Consider the following 13,526-nt stretch of genomic DNA (forward strand, 5'->3'; position numbering starts at 1 on the left):
GTAAGTTTTTCAATCTTTTCGACATCATGACACATATCCACAATCTGAAGAATGTTGTAGTTTTGCACGCAGTTCTAGTGCACTACACTCTATGAATGTAGTCTTTAAGGAAATCTTCATCAAGCTTACTTCTTTTGGCCAAGTTGTGCTCCGCATGAGGGTTTGCCTATCAGGTCTTTTCTAACCCATAATCTTCCTTGTTTGGGTTTGAAGCCGCTAATAAGCATTCTATATACTTCATTAAAGACGGGTTGATGGTTCTTCTCAGATTGGTTTCCCCACACTTTAAAAAGTCCAACAGTCTTTCAGGTGTTGCAATACAGATTTCCACATCTCTCTCCAAATCACAAATTTGTGATCCCTTGGGAACACCACCAGAGATGCAACTGGACCTCTAGCCACATACTCTTTATATTCAGCAGCTACTTGTTATACATACTATTGGACCAGTTTCCAAGTTGGTGCCAGCACCAAGCAAATAAGGCAATGTTTTCCTACATCCAGTCTATGCTACTCCAACCATATCCAATCCACTTCAAGCAATGACCATCCTTGAGCTTGAATAACAGTTAAGTTCAGTAAAACTCTGTCTTGCAGTCACATCCATTACGTTTCCAGGGAAGTTTGCTTCATAAAGTCAGAACTGGCTTTGGACAGTTGTGACCTTTGTAACTTCCTTCCTTACTCTGTCTGTACATCTCCATCTCTTATGCTGTGCATCAAGCCAAATCAAGCTGTTTTTGATAAAAATTCTCAAATTTGGGTAGCTCATCAAGATTCCATTTCTTTTTGATTAGTTTTCCCCAGAGTTTCCAAACTGCATTCCAGATACGCAGTTTCTGCCCTACCTTCACCCAAATCAAGGTACACCAAAGTTACAGGTTTCTGCAAGATGATACTGCTCCTTGTTCACTGCCTGTTGACAAAATATTGTTTTACAGTGACAGTCATCTTGTATGTCAGTATCTGAAAAGTTATTATCTCAGTGTCTCTGGCTGAAGACAGATTTGCTTCACTAATGGTATCACTAAAGCCAGATTTGCTCTATGGCCAGCAACTGTAGAGCTGAGGACAGGACACATGAAGTATCTTAAGAGTTCAATCTTCCAGTTATTTGCCAATGACTGGTTCCTACACAGCTGATAAGGTATAATCAAAATCCATGGGAAGCCATGGATGGCATTTAGCAATGAGTGGTGTGGGGATTCAAGGAGGAAGCAGTCCTGAGCCTTTAAGAAAAAAAATCTGTAATGATGCTAAAGCTCCTTCCAACTCTATAGTTGGTAATAAAGGCTCTTTTACGACCTGAGAAATTAAAGAGGAAATAACTATGATCTATCACTCAGATAAGGGTAAAAAAAAAAAGGAAAAAAAAAAAGAAAATTAAGACACTTGGATGTTCTAAGCCTTTTTCTTTTAAGGCATATTATTATAATTCATTTACTTTTGGCTACATAAAAATTGAGTTGAGTGTACTAACACTTGTGATAGAAAAGTATCTCAAATTTGCCTTTATTTTTAAATAAATAATAGTACATTTATAAAACAGAAATACTGTATAATCATAAAAATCATACTTCCAAAGACTGCTTCAGATTAAATTTGAAGAAGCCAAAATCACTGGGCTAATAATAAATGCAAAGTATTAACACAAGGGTAGGCATAAGGTAAATATTTAACAAAAGATAGTAATATAAGTATCATCATTACTTTTATAGAAAATGTATACAGTAGTCCTCTCTCTTATCCACAGCTTTGCATTCTGTGGTTTTAATTACTTATGTTCAAATACAGTATAAAAACAGACAACCTTCTTTCAGACATACTGTCAGAAGGTCAACAGGAATCTAATACTACATCACAATGATTATGTCATTTACCTCAGTTCACCTTATTATGTAGGCATTTTATCATCTCACGTCACAAAACAGGTTAGGTGAGTATAGTGTAAGATATTTTTAGAGAGAAAGAGACCACACTCACATAAATTTTATTACAATATATGTTTATAATTTTTCTATTAGTGTTGTTAATCTCTTATTGGGTCTAATTTATAAATTAAATTTTATCAAAGGAATGAATGTATGTATAGGAAAAAAACATAGTATATATAGGGCTCAGTACTATTTGTGATTTCAGGTATCCACTGGGAATCTTGACACATAACTGTGGGTAAGGCAGAACTAACGTATTTAATCCCACCTTAAAAAAAAACAAAAAACAAAAAACAACACCTTTGTATGAGAAAGAAAAATGTTAGAAGAACTATGGAGTGTTGCAGCTGGCTCTGTGTAAGGTTACAAATGATTTTAACTTTCCTCTGTATCTTTTGCTCAGTTTTCCAGTTTTTCTTCTTGAAAATGACTATGAATTATTTTTCTAAGATCTACCAAAACCATTATTTTCAATCTTTGCCTCTGTTTTAGATTTTAATCAGTTTTTACATGATGATCAACCAAAATATCCTCTAAGGTAAGGATCAATACACAATTCTACTTAAACAGTTACCAGAGAACACTTTCTGAACTTTAGAAAGCATTACCATAATAAGAGCTAGAAATTCTAAAAAGGCTGAACTGAAATCCCAGTTGGAGTATTAAATTTCCTTATTTATAAACTTATGCTCTGGCACTCTTTTATAATGAGAGAACAGTACAAGGGCAAGACTAATATACACATGCTTCTTACAGGTGAAATTTAATATACCAGGTTCTTTTGTTATGACTCATGAACATGAGCTATCATATAGTATACCTATTATAATAAATTACATTAAATTTGAACCAACTCTTGAAAAGTATACTAGAGCAGGGTTTTCTTTTATTTTAAAATATTCTAGTCGGTTATAAATGACCATATCACAGTTCTGGTCAAAAATCAGTATTTGGCTAACCAAAAATAAACAATGGCCTAGGCAGCCAGTAATGCGGGAATTGTGCTATTTACTCTACTAGCTAAGAAGGCTCTGTTATGATAATTTTATACTTACTCTCTACTACTCCTGGAATTGCTCTATAATGCTGAAACTGGTAAAAGGATTTTTCCAACATGTACTCAGGATTAATTTCTTCTACACGTAGTAAGTTCAAAACCATGTTGTAGGTCAAATGAAAAGCACTATTTAGAGGATCAGCTGAGCCCTAAGGGGGAAAAAAAAAGGTCAATGTGATTTTTTTCAAATAAAATTTACATAGATACCTGTTAAACTGCTTAATAATTTAATCCATGTTAAAGAATACTGTACAAATAAGTTCTTTCTTTTAAATGACCAATACAAAGTAATAAATAGTTAATCTTTAGGAAAGTGAAAGGGAAAAGTCCACTAAGTAGCAATAGAACTTGTTAAATACTGTTTGCCAAGTATGTTTAGCTCTCTGCCTTACTGGCACTTGGTAAGACTACATTTTCTGGATCCCTGGTGGGTGGGGCAAATAAATTGTAATGATGTGTCACTTTCTGGGCAGGTATTTAATTGCTGGTGTGAAAAGCTATCTTTTCCCTCCAGCACAGACTATTCATGTTCAAGATGCCGGTTTCTTCATCATCTTGCATCCTTAAACAAGAGTAGGCAGAAGCGCCTGGGTGGCTCAGTGGGTTAAGCCGCTGCCTTCGGCTCAGGTCATGATCTCAGGGTCCTGGGATCGAGTCCCGCATCGGGCTCTCTGCTCAGCGGGGAGCCTGCTTCCTCCTCTCTCTCTCTGCCTTTCTGCCTACTTGTGATCTCTCTCTGTCAAATGAATAAAATAAAATCTTTAAAAAAAAAAAAAAAAAGAGTAGGCAGAACCTCCTCTATAAACCTGCATTGAACAAGTAAGAGAAATAAACCTTTAAGTACCCGAGATTTAGGTTTGTTACTGTAACATAACCTAGCCCATGCTGACAAAGTATACACTAAATTCATTTCAGAAAGATATTTAGATAAAAATTAGCACCTTAAAACTCAGCTGCCTGGAGTGACATAAAACGGAAGTATGGGATTTAGGTTTGTTACTGTAACATAACCTAGCCCGTGCTGACAAAGTATACACTAAATTCATTTCAGAAAGATATTTAGATAAAAATTAGCACCTTAAAACTCAGCTGCCTGGAGTGACATAAAACGGAAGTATTCCCCACCCTACCAATTTACAGATCATTTTTTGTCTACATATTTGAGTCTCTTAACTCAGACAAAAGACTCCTGCGCACAAAGCATCCCCTGCTGAGAACCAAAACTACCTCCTGAAGGGAGGACTTCCTTGAGCTAGTAAGACTCCACTGATAACTAATCCCAAAAGGATGAATAACTTGACCAGCAATGCCCACCTGTATGTATCCAGGGAACTTTGTACCACTTTTCCTTACAGAAACTTGTAAAGTATTTTTGGCACTTTGGAGACAACCTTTGAAACACTAGTCCTCTATCTTCCCGGTATTGGCCTGACTAAAATAAATTCCTTTTTTGGTTCACCACCCCTTGTTTCTCTTTAAAACAAGCCTTCAGTGAGTGGCTAAACCTGCTGCTAATTTCAAAGTGGCTCCTGAAGTATGTTTCTCAAATTGCTGGTGAGAGCAGAATCTTAACTTGGTTACCTTAAGTAACTGTTTTCCAATTGTTGGGCTCATCTTTTCATCCACCATAAGAATTACAATTCCTCTATCATCCATTCCCCGCCTTCCAGCTCGACCAGACATCTGAATGTATTCACCAGAAGAAATCTGGGTGAACATAATTAAAAATCCAGAGTTTAGGAGAAAACCTGGTGAAAAATACATTCTTAAATTTTTATCACAAAATACAAGAGCACAAGTTATGTATTCCAAAGAAGAAAATATGACTAAAAACATCAACTTTTAGGGGTTTAAGTAAAAACACAAAAATGCAAAACACTTAAGAATAATGTTATAGAACAAAATTTTAGCTCCAAAATGATCATATACACCAAAGGTACAGGGAAAGAATGTTAATTAACTGACATAAAATATCTTTGAGCCAGATGTTGTGGAAAAGTCTAAAAGAAAGCAAAGAAGGAATCGAACTCTATAAAATACCAAATCTGACTTGATCATAATAGACTTTCTTATTCTGCAAAGTGAAATGAATATAAAATAAACTTATTTTATTTTTAAAGTATAATTCTCTTGTTTTCTTGTTATACATCCCTGGAGTTCAGTAGAGACCATTCATCATTAAGAAGAACGTAGTCAAAAAAGATTAGTAAGCCTTTTCAGGGTGACATTCAACTACTGAGACACTGGGCAAAGTTTTATCTGTAAGTGCTTCTGTACTATTTGGTGAGGGAAAGGGTCTACAGTTCTCAGATTCCCAAAACATACCTGACACAAGAAGGTTAAACTATAAGGATGCATATTACTGATAGCATCAAAAACAGACTTAACAACCCGGGAGAAACAAAGGTGCTAGAAAAAACAACAAAAAAGCTAATCCTAAAAAAGATCTGAAAACAACATTTCAAAAAGATAATGCAACAGAACCTCAATAGGGCCCAAGGGCATCATTACAACATTATGGGATGTTATGGTTTTTAGGTTTAACAATATGATACTGAATCATCAAGAAAAGATTGCTTTCTTAAGTTCAATTATCCACTATACTCTGCAGACTTACTCTACGGTTCTCAGGATGCCAAGAAGTATGTAAAGTCACAAAAGACTTATTTTCTAATGGCATCAATTTTATTTAGAAAATTAAGTAATTTTAAACTGATAGATAACAAAGATTTTTTTTTTGGAAGATTTTATCTATTTATTTGACAGAGAGAGAGAGGGAACACAAGCAGGGGGAGCAGGAGAGGGAGAAGCAGGCGCCTCACTGAGTAGGCAGCCCGATGCGGGGCTTGATCCCAGGACCCTGGGATCATGACCTGAGCTGAAGGTAGACGCTTAACGACTGAGCCACCCAGGGGGGCCCAACATAAAGATTTTTTAAATTTACAATATTTTAAAATGTAAAGCCTGAAACTATTAACTGTGTTATAAACAGGAATCACATTCTACATGAATTAAATTATTAAAAGTTCATTTTTTAAAAAATTTTATTTATTTGAGAAAGAATAAGATAGAGAGAGCATGTGGGCTCCTGGGTGGCTCAGTGGGTTAAGCCACTGCCTTCGGCTCAGGTCATGATCTCAGGGTCCTGGGATCGAGTCCCACATCAGGCTCTCTGCTCAGCAGGGAGCCTGCTTCCTCCTCTCTCTCTGCCTGCCTCTCTGCCTACTTGTGATCTCTCTCTGTCAAATAAATAGAATCTTTATTTAAAAAAAAAAAAAAAAAAAAAAGATAGAGCACGAGAGGGGAAAGGGTCAGAGGGAGAAGCAGACTCCTGGCCAAGCAGGGAGCCCGATATGGGACCTGATCTGGGGACTCCACGATCATGACCTGAGCTGAAGGCAGTTGCTAACCAACTGAGGGACCCAGGCCCCTAATAGTTCAATTTTAGAAAGTTATAGGTTACAGAAAATTTTTGAAGATTGTAAAATTTCTAAAGACAAATGGCAATGCCTCTCTGTATTTGTATTTCTCTTTTGTACAGCAACCAAAACATTTTAAAATAAAACAAATCAAGAAAAAATGCTTTGCCTTTATAACTCTACCATGAGGGCTTTTCAGTGTTTTGATTATTAGTAATTACTGCCAGCAACTTCTCTGTGTATGAAAGAATCACCACTTTCAAGGATTAGATTAACTGAAGAATAGCTGGCTACTTAAAAATGTCTCCCAAATACCAGTTTAACTGAGTCTTTGCCTTGTCATGGATAAAGAAATTTACTTGCTTTTCACCCCTGTGAAGCTCCACTGTCAACCTAGTAAATACCCATGTGCAGTTGTTTCTCAGTTTAATGACTGCTTTCTCTAATGAAGCCTTCCATGACCCCTCTTATATAAGTGACTTCTTTTTTTTATGCTTTATCCTTCTGTACATACTTCTCAGAATCCATTATACAATATTTTATTGCACATCTGTCAATTTTCATCTGCTACTTTCTTTAGAGATTGGGTTTAACAGAGTTTAAATTTGGTAACGATACTGAATCTCTGGACTAAGAATTTACTTTCTACCCAAAGTCACCATTTTACCTGCAATTACAACTTTCTCTCCTTCCTTCTGCCTTAGAGAAAACATTATGTGTGAACCTCTTAGAACTTCTATTTTAAACCTGAAAGATAAAATAGCTGCAACTGGAGCCAATGTAGATTTGGTGCCTTAAATACCCTAAACTTTAAGAAATGAACATTCTAGATATATTTAAAATACTTTAAAGCACTCATAAATCATCTACACACTTAACCCTCTTCATCAAATATTTTACTGAGGGAGAATTTTCTTTTTAGGTTAGCCAAAAAACAAAACAAAACAAAACAAAAAACCCCAAACCCGAACAGATAGAAATGACAGCTCTGAAGTTAAACCTTGATGAACTTGTTTATTGATTTATGTGTAAGTTCCTCAGTATTTAGAATTGAAAATCTCAAAGATTATGTAAGCCCAAATCACCTTAGGTAAAACAAGTAAAGATAAAAATTATTCCAAGTATAGTAATTATTTTACTTACCCATCGGAAATCTTTCCCATCGAATTTCCGGGCATTTGTAAATAAAACAGTTCTAGCTGGCATATTAATTCCCATAGCAAAAGTCTCTGTGGCAAATAAGGCCTAAATAATTGAAAAATATGATTAAACATGTATTTTATTAAGCTGAAAAACTAGTTTTGTAATTTTCAAATATAAACATTAATTTTAAAATCAGTTGTTAATGAATAATGCAAAAATAAGACAACATGCTACTCTCAGATGTAATTCAGTATTTATATATAAAACTACCAAATAATATCTAATGTCCCTTGTATCCCAGAAATGTTTTAATTCTGGGAAAATAGTTTTTTTAAATTCCAGCGGTGGTAACTTAAAGAGGATACTACTGATCTAATGTACAAAGCATGAGGTTGCAGATTACTTTTCTAAACACTGAAAGTTACATTTCCTGCCTTTTTTACTGATGATACAACAGTTTTGGACCCATCCTCAGGATCTCTGAGGGGAGAACAGAATCAGTGGCTAAGCTCACTGTTAAGATCTCACCAACAAAAAACTGACTACACAAATAACTGGCTTAAGCACACAAAGGTGTAAATATATACAAATAAAATAAGTGAAGTAGTATTAATCTAAATTTCCACTAGTAGGGAAGAAGATAAAAATATCTTTTATTTCATCAACTCAATAAAAAGCTATTCACCTACTAAAAAGATGGAAAAGTTACACATATGACAAAACTGGATAATAACATGGGTAGTATAATTTTTTTCTTTACAAAGTAAGTCAAGAATTATTTGTATGTTTGCTAGTGAATACTCCTGAGAAATGAAATGGACGGTCTTTCATCTTTTACTTTATTTACAATCATTCTATTTGACTTTTACCACCACTAAGTATCATTTATGTTTTTAAGAAAAGATTCTTTAAAATGAGCCTCAACAATAATCTACAAAGGAACTCCAAGAGGGCCTCACCAGGACCTAGGTAGAAAGTCACTAGTGACCAATTCTTGATCTAAAATATCTCAAGTATGTTCTTTAAAATGAGTAAAATTCTTTTAAATATCCTATTTAGTGCTCAGATGCCCATGATAAATCTGATTTTTAAAATTTTAACCTGATTTTAAATAAAATCATTTATAAATCATACATAGGCTTAAGACTACATTCTGAAGTTGTTTCTGATTTTTAATACCCCATTTCTGAGTACGGATATCAATATAAACTTTAAAATTAAATTAGACTCTCTGTAGTTTGAATTAGCACATCCTAAAAAAACCTCTTTTTTATAACTACCAGCAATTCTCCTTGTCTTCTCTAATCGTTTTATTCTGTATATAGATGAGTCCACTCATAGAATCAACTCCTCTTTGAAAACTAAATAGCACCTTCTGCAAAATTCCACACTGTGTAGTGTTACCATTTCTTTCTTTTATTACTGGAAAGAAAACCAATGATATTTTACCTATGGCCCAAAATGTATGAAGTAATAACACGATACATAAAAATCAAATTGTTGGGCACCTAACTGGCTTGGTCGATAAAACATGCACCTCTTAACCTCAGGTTTGTGAGTTCATAGGCCATATCGGGTGTGGAGCCTACTTAAAAAAAATAACAATAATAATAACTTTCAAACTATTCATACAAAACAACTCAAAGGCATAATAAATAAAATCATACCTTTATTAATCCTTCAGAAAAGAGAATTTCTATAGTTTCTTTCAAAATAGGAAGTAAACCGCCATGATGAATACCAATTCCTCGCTTCAAGAGAGGAAGTACATGTTCAACCTGTGATTGAAGTATTTTTCAGTGATGTACGAAAAAGGAAAATAGAGTATGTTAAATTAACCAAATTAAGAAAAATGGGCAATGAAAAGCTGTTTAAAGGCATGTTATAACTTTTCAGAATAAAAGCGAAATCCAAACCCGTATTCCCACAGATTAACTCAAAACTCAATTCTGCCCTAGCTTTCCTTAATATGAAAAATATACTTTAAATAAAATTCATATATGCACTCCTGCCTCAAATTTTCCAGCATCACTTCATCTTGGCAACTACTAAAGAAATGAGGACAAAGTATACATCTGCACAAAATAAACTTAATATTAACCAGCTCCAACTAAAAATAAGTATAAAGCTTACTTAACATAAATATGTACTTTGTCTAAAAACAAATTAATTACTGAAGATTCATCCTCATTAACACTTTACCAAATGCAATTACATGTCTACTATTAGTTTTTATAGAAAACTAGGATAACAAAGATGTATAAAGACATGTCTTAGCTCTCAAATACTAATTCAGCTGGGAAGAAAAATTACAAGATCTTCTAAGTTAAACAGTATTTTAGGGTGCCTGGATGGATCTGCCATTAGGCATCTGCCTTCAGCTCAGGTCATGATCCTGGGACTGAGCCTCTAGTTAGGCTTCCTGCTTAGCGGGAAGCCTGCTTCTCCCTCTTGCACTCCCCCTACTTGTGATTCCCTCTCTCGCTCACTCTCACTGTGTGAAATAAATAAATAAAAACCTTAGAAAAAAATTTAGACAGTATTTTAAACACTGAGAAGCAGGGGTGCCTGGGTGGCTCAGGTCATGATCCCAGGGTCCTGGGATCCAGCCCCATATCCCACTCTGCTCAGCGGGGGGCATGCTTCTCCCTCTCCCTCCACTGTTGCCCATTTGTGCTTGCTCTCTCTCTCTCTCTGTCAGATAAATAAGTAAATAAATAAAATCTTAAAAAAAAAAATAAACACTGAGAAACATGCTATTATCTTTTTACCATAAATTCTTTACATATGAGAGTAATCACTTGGAAGCAGAATATAATCTCTCAACTTTCATTTCACAAAACAAAATTTTCATGTCTTAGGTCACATTACCGGAGTTCTCAGGTTTGGATGCACATTAGAATCATCTGGAGAGCTTCTGAAAGATTCTAATGACCACAAAACACATCTGACCAATTAATCAGAACCTCTGGGAGTGGCACCCAGTCATCAGTATATTTTAGAAATCCCCAAGCAATTCTAATAATTGAAGAAAAAATTATCTGGAGTAAAAGTAGAGTAGACATTAAATTCCTCACTGAACACAGGATTTTCATTAGATGTTTTGTTTGGCAGACTTCTGAATTAAGCAATTTAGTGACTCTGGGGTGCCTGAGTGGCTCAGACAATTGAGCATCTGACTTTTTTCAAAGACTTTATTTATTCGAGAGAGAAGGGGAGAGAGCACAAGCAGAGGGAAAAGGCAGAGGAAGAGGAAGAAGCAGATTCTCCACTGAGCAGGGAACTTGACATGGAACTGGATCCCTGGACCCTATGTTGGGCACTGAGTGTGGAGCCTGATTGGGGTTCTGTTTCCATCTCCCTCAGCCCCTCCCCTGCTCACATACACACATACACACACACACACACTCTCTCTCTCTTTAAAAAAAAAAGAAAAAAAAGAAATTTAGTGACTTAAAAATATTTACTAAGTGTGTAAACAATGCAATATGTAGTAACAAAACCAAGAAAGGCAAGTAAAAAGAGGCTATCACACTTAAAATCCACGTTTTACTTAATGACACTAAACACAAACCTGAGGGAGTTTTTTATCCTCATCAGACAAGCAGTCTATGGCATTACTGAATACTTCTTCAACCATCTTCTTTTCTTCATCTAAGAAAAAATTCAAAGGTACATAAATATCTAAGTCAATCAGTGATATACCAAACTTCACAGATTTCCAAGAGTATAGGTTTATAAAGAATAAAAGTAGAGTATTTAATACAGAAGACAAAAGTAGATTAAAATTACTATTTAATAAAATTCACTGCCTTTCAAAATATATCTAACAGAATTCATCCACGAATAAAAGTACTATCTTATAAAATTAACAAAAACTACACTAAGTGCCATATATCTAAGTCTTACAATTACAGATCACAGGGATAATTTATACCCGTTATTGAGGAAAATGAGATTTACAGCAAAAAACAGAGGCTGCTATTATTAACTGTTAGAGGAGCAATGCCAAAGTCTATGCCATTAACTATTATACTGCCTTACTGTACAATGTCTATTTAATAACAGGTAGTCAATAAATATTTGTTCAATTAATCAGTATTAAGCAAATGCAGCACCAGTGGTTATAAGGAAACAGATCTAAGTAGAGCAATTCACTCAACTGAAAAATAAAATATTACTAGCTTCAGGAGTTTATGTGGGATATCTGTTTTTACTTTGCCAATGGAGAAGTAAAAATTAGCTCTAAAATGCATGGGTTTAATTAATAACACTTTGATAATGAAAGCAATACCACAGATATTTGATTTTGGGTGATCAAGGATATTATTACTTCTCATTATATAGGATTACATAGGTAAAAGTATGAACTGAATAATAAATGGGCTTGTATAAAGTATGCCAAATTTTTGGCTAGGTTATGCTACTATCTTGCTGTGTAACTTTAAATGAGTTACATTCACAGATAATATGTGAGAAAAATTTATTAATTTAATACAAGTTATCTTACTTTATTTTTTAAAATTTATTTATTTGACAGATCACAAGTAGACTGAGAGGTAGGCAGAGAGAGAGAGGAGGAAGCAGGCTCCCCACTGAGCAGAGAGCCCGATCCGGGGCTTGATCCCGGGACCCTGAAACCATGACCTGAGCTGAAGGCAGAGGCTTTGACCCACTGAGCCACCCAGGAGCCTCATCTTACTTTATTTAAAGGTTATACCACAATTAAGTAAAGGGCAGGTCTTCCAGTTTGGATTTTTAAAAGAATGAAGCACAGTACTCTTTACGCAGAAAGTGATTTGACCAAGTAACCTAGCCTTAAGTTGTCACACAGAGAGCCACAGTAACAAAGGAGTTTATGGCAATGAAGTACAAGAGGGTATATTCCTAGTATTTTTCAGTAGGCCCTTTGGATTTTACACAAAGCAATGTACTTAAACATTACAATAAAACAAAAGAAAAAGAAGGAAATGATAAAACAAGGCCTTTTATAAAACTGTAATGAGTACATTCCAGTAACTGTAATGTGAACTGCATATCCTAGCAATACATAACAGATTAATCATAAGATTGATCTTCTAACTAAAATATTTATATTTACTTTCACATAACATTAAAACTGTGTTGAAATTATATAGTACCTGTGTTAAAATCTAATTTGGTCATCTGAAGTGCATAGGCTTCACAATCTTTCTTACTGAAACTGAAAATAATTACAGGTTGAAAATTTCTTTCCATAATCATCTTCACGATCTTGAACACATTGGATGGTCCTGCAAAAAGAATATATAAACCACACCCAAAAATTAACTCAGAATGGAATACAGACCTAAATATAAAATCTTTAACTATAAAACTCTTAAAAACTATAGAGGAATAAATATCCATGATTTGCTATTAGGCAAAGCATTCCTAGGTATAATACAAAAAGCACAAGCAACAAAAGATAAAAAAAACCAGATAAGCTGGATTTCATTAAAATTAAAAACTCTGGTACTTCAACAGACACCAACAATAAAGGGAAAAGAGAACCTTTACCCACAGAATGGGAAAAAGTAGGTAAGGATCTACTATTCCGAGTATATAACAAATTCTTATAATTCAACAACAACAAAAAAAAGAATTTCATTTTTAAATGGGGAAAAGATTTGAATAAGTATTTCTCCAAATAAGACACACAAATGGCCAAGAAGCACATTAAAAGATACATCATTAGCCATGAGAAAAATGCAAATTAAAACTACACTGAGATACCAGTTCATACCATTATGATGACTACATTAAAAGAGATTACAGTGAGTACGGGTAAGGATGTGGAGTAAATGGAAACTTCATATTCTTTTGATGGGAATGTAATATGGGGCTGCCACTTTGGAAAATAATTTGGCAGTTATTCCAAAGATTGAACACAGAAATACCATGACTCAGAATTCCAATGTTAGGTATACATTCAATGAGAAGAGAAAACATACA

At 34.6% G+C, this 13,526-nt stretch overlaps 1 protein-coding gene across 1 annotated transcript in view; it reads right to left on the reverse strand.

Annotated features, from left to right (window-relative positions):
• The window catches only part of MTREX (Mtr4 exosome RNA helicase), a 100,563-nt gene that overhangs the window by 57,452 nt on the left and 29,585 nt on the right, over window positions 1-13,526 (reverse strand). The window contains exons 11-16 of the mRNA XM_082725988.1: window positions 12,695-12,826; window positions 11,128-11,207; window positions 9,221-9,331; window positions 7,554-7,655; window positions 4,573-4,698; window positions 2,990-3,140 (exon numbers count right to left, since the gene is read on the reverse strand). Coding sequence (XP_082582114.1) covers window positions 2,990-3,140; window positions 4,573-4,698; window positions 7,554-7,655; window positions 9,221-9,331; window positions 11,128-11,207; window positions 12,695-12,826 — 702 coding nt within the window. The remainder of the gene's footprint in view (window positions 1-2,989; window positions 3,141-4,572; window positions 4,699-7,553; window positions 7,656-9,220; window positions 9,332-11,127; window positions 11,208-12,694; window positions 12,827-13,526) is intronic.

Source organism: Mustela nivalis, assembly GCF_964662115.1.
Source record: "Mustela nivalis genome assembly, chromosome: 3".
NCBI classification, from domain to species: Eukaryota; Metazoa; Chordata; class Mammalia; order Carnivora; family Mustelidae; genus Mustela; species Mustela nivalis.